The 3,497-nt window shown below is 54.4% G+C and overlaps 1 protein-coding gene across 1 annotated transcript in view; it reads left to right on the forward strand.

The window, feature by feature from the left end:
• CCDC105 (coiled-coil domain containing 105) overlaps positions 1–3,497 on the forward strand; it is a 31,972-nt gene that overhangs the window by 6,124 nt on the left and 22,351 nt on the right. The window contains exon 2 of the mRNA XM_019508108.1: positions 540–644. Within this exon, the coding sequence (XP_019363653.1) occupies positions 540–644 (105 nt within the window). The remainder of the gene's footprint in view (positions 1–539; positions 645–3,497) is intronic.

Genomic DNA, 3,497 nt, shown 5'->3' on the forward strand with positions numbered 1-3,497 from the left:
CCATCCTCCCCCAGCCCCACCCCCATAGGCCCCCAGTGCCCATGAGCCCAAGCCTCCAATCCCTAGGCAGCCCCCAGCTCACATGTACCCTGCTTCCCTATGGCAAGGATGCCAGCTACACACCAAACATGTGAGACCCCCTTGTGGTCTCCAGTTCTGATGTGCCCCCTTCCTCCAGGGCCCCCCCAGCCATCACAGCACATCTGTCTGGGACAGCAGCCATATGCTGAGCAGTGGCCCATTTTCCCATGCTCACTCAGCCCATGCACCCCCATGCCCTGCAGCACAACTCTGTGGGGGCACTGACCGGAGAGCAGGCAGGTGATGTGCCCAAGTGCCTTCCAACTGCCAGGTGGCCCCATGCCCCACAGCACTGCTCTGTATTGCTCCACACCCTCATGTAGTTGGGGAGGACCCTCTCTGTGCCCTGTGGCAAATCGCTAGCATTGCTGGGAGCTGAATGTTAACCTGCCCCATGTTTCTGCTCCTGCCCTGCCCATCTGCCCTTGGCCCTGTCCCTTGTTCCCTGCTGCTGCCAGGCCCCAGACCAGGTAGATGCCCTGCTGCAGTGGGAGCGCAAGGAGCTGCAGAAGCTGAAGGTCAGGCTGGAGGGGGATATGGCCATGTCAGAGAAACACCTCCAGGTGAGGCAGGGGCTGGGCTCTGGGGGGCACAGCACATGCAGGTGGCCTGTGAAAGGTGCTGGCACAGGGCGGGATGGGACACTGGTTCTGTAGGTGTTTGCCGTAGAGCGCTGTGTGTGTCAGGGGTGCAGCAGCGGGTACTGCTCTGTCCATCTGCCTAGTCTGCAGGTACCCGCCCTGCAGTGTGGTGCTCTGGGTGTAAGGGGTGTCAGGGAGGGTGCTGATCCAGGAAAACAGACCTTATGATGATAGACTGAGAGCCACGGGGCTCTGTAGCCTGGAAAAGCGCAGGTTCAGGGGTGATCTGATGGCCACCTATAAGTTTATCAGGGGTGACCACCAGTACCTGGGGGAACGTTTGTTCACCAGAGTGCCCCAAGGGATGACGAGGTTGAATGGTTATAAACTACTACAAGACCGTTTCAGCCTGGACATAAGGAAGAATTTCTTTACTGTCCGAGCCCCCAAGGTCTGGAACAGCCTGCCACCGGAGGTGGTTCAAGCACCTACATTGAACACCTTCAAGAGCAAATTGGATGCTTATCTTGCTGGGATCCTATGACCCCAGCTGACTTCCTGCCCTTTGGGCAGGGGGCTGGACTCGATGATCTTCTGAGGTCCCTTCCAGCCCTAACGTCTATGAAATCTATGAAATCCTCTGTCTCTCCAGCACAAGTTAGGCAGCACCAGTGCTCCCTGGTGTGTGTGTTTGGTGGGAAGAGAGTGCTGGCCCATCTATCTGTCTGTGGCATCAGTTCTCCCTGAGGTGTTGCATGCATGTGAGTGGTGACACCATGGATACTGGCCTGTCCATCTGTCTGTCCAGCTGGCACAGGGTGGTGTAGCTTCCTTGCTTCTTGGGTGGCTATGTGCATGAACAACAGGTGTTGGGGTGGACACTGTTCCAGTTGGCAGGCACTGGATAGATACTGGCATTCCTGTGGGTACACTGTGCATGCATGTGTGTGTTGGATGTACTCTGTGAGACACTCTGGGTGAGACTGTGGCAGTAGTGGGCACTGACTTATCCCTCTGCCAGATGCAGAGTCCAAAACTGCTCCTCATCACAGTTTGACTTTGCTGTCCCTGCATGTGGGGGCATTCTGGGGACAGACAGTGACTCCGGCTGTAGCTTCTGCTTTCACTCTGTGCATGATGGGCCCCAGGACCCGCTCCCTGGTGCACCTGGGGCTGAAGGAGATCAACCAAAGGGGCAAAATGTGCTCAGAAGAGGGTGCGGGGGAGAGGGCAAGGGAAAGAGGAGGCAGGTGGGTGAGAAAAGGCAGGAGATGGGGATAGAAAGAGAGAATGGTATTGTCAGGCAGTGGCAGAAGGAGAAACTTTGGGTTAGGGTGAGGTAGACGGGATAAAAGTTACCCCAGTGGAGGAGACCACCCGCAGGGGTTGCCAGACTGCCCCCTCCACAGGGCTGTGGGGTTAAAGGTCCAGGGCACCCCAGTGCCCAATGATGGCAGCTTTTTCTCTGGAAGTCAGAAGAATGTAACCCGTTTGCCCAGATCCTCATAGAAGCTCAAAGATTTGTCTTATCTGCTACTCTGAGTGCACAGGCTGTCGACTTAGCTGTAACTTGGTTTCGACCCATTTAATTCTGTATTCTTAAAGTTATTTTCATTCTTGTCCTTAGGGCCCCATTATTTACCCTGGCTAACACTGGGCAGGCCAATGTAATTTTTTTGCTATTTCATTGATGTACTTTATTGTTGCCAAACCTTTTGGCCTGGTGGGCCTGATGAGTTGGTACAGATTCAGTCTGTGGGCCAGATCTGGCCTATGGACTGCACAGGGCTGGGGCCACATCCTGGAGGCCATATCATATCCACAGCCTCAGCCCCAGCCCCAGCCCCACATGTGCCAGATCAGGCCTGCCAGTGCACCTCCAACCCTGACCCACACACACCAAACTGGGTCAGTTGCCCTGCCTCCAGCCCCACACACAGCAACTAAACCCCAGGCATGGGGACACTTCAGCTGGGCCGACAGGGCTTGGAAATATGGTGCTGGGGGAGCAGTGGCAATGTTAGCTTCCAGACCCTTGGGGAGCCCCGTGGGCTAGATCACATTGCTCCATGGGCTGGATCTGGCACACAAGCCAGGGGCTGAGCACTTCCAATGTATCTAATAGCAAATAATAATGGAAAACTTGAATTGATGTCAGCATCTTAAAAAATCCACCCTTACACTTTCCTCAGTTAGGACTCTGTCTCTGTCTCTAGCACCTGCATTGGCCTTCAGAGGTCCTGGCAGCAGACAGCAGCCACTGCCACCAGGCCACCAAAGCGTGTGCACACCTGCTTGTTTCCAGTGGCCTCACACAGTTCCACTGCCATGGCTGTGGCCTCCACAGAGTGAAGTGCCCTGTGGGGGGACACTGGCTGATGGTGGCACCAGGCAGAAGCAGGAGCCTCAACCCATCCAGCAGAGGCTGGGGAGGTTGGCTTCCAAAGGGGCCCTAAGCTTGGACACAGTCAGTTTTACCAGCAGAACTTGAACTGTACCCACAATACATGGTAGCACAGGTGAGGCCTCCAATCTTTTCCAGAACTGTGTTAGTCTTTGCCCCCTAGCATTAGCTTCTTGTTTGTGAGCCAATGACTTCAAAGCTGCCTAATTGCCTGGATTGCCATCCGAACGATTTCTGTTTCTCTTGATCTGCCAGACAGGATTGCTTGCTCAATCATTGTTTTGCTCTTCTCTCTGACACCCCCAGGCTTAATATCGTGGAAACTTCTACCGGTTTTTCAGGTATTGGGCTACCACCACACAGGAATACTCGCATTTCAGAATAAGAGCAGGTTTTGTTCCAGTATAGACCTTTCTAAATTAAAAGTTTAA

This window comes from Gavialis gangeticus, unplaced genomic scaffold, assembly GCF_001723915.1.
Source record: "Gavialis gangeticus isolate Ggan-Ray unplaced genomic scaffold, GavGan_comp1, whole genome shotgun sequence".
Taxonomy (NCBI): Eukaryota; Metazoa; Chordata; order Crocodylia; family Gavialidae; genus Gavialis; species Gavialis gangeticus.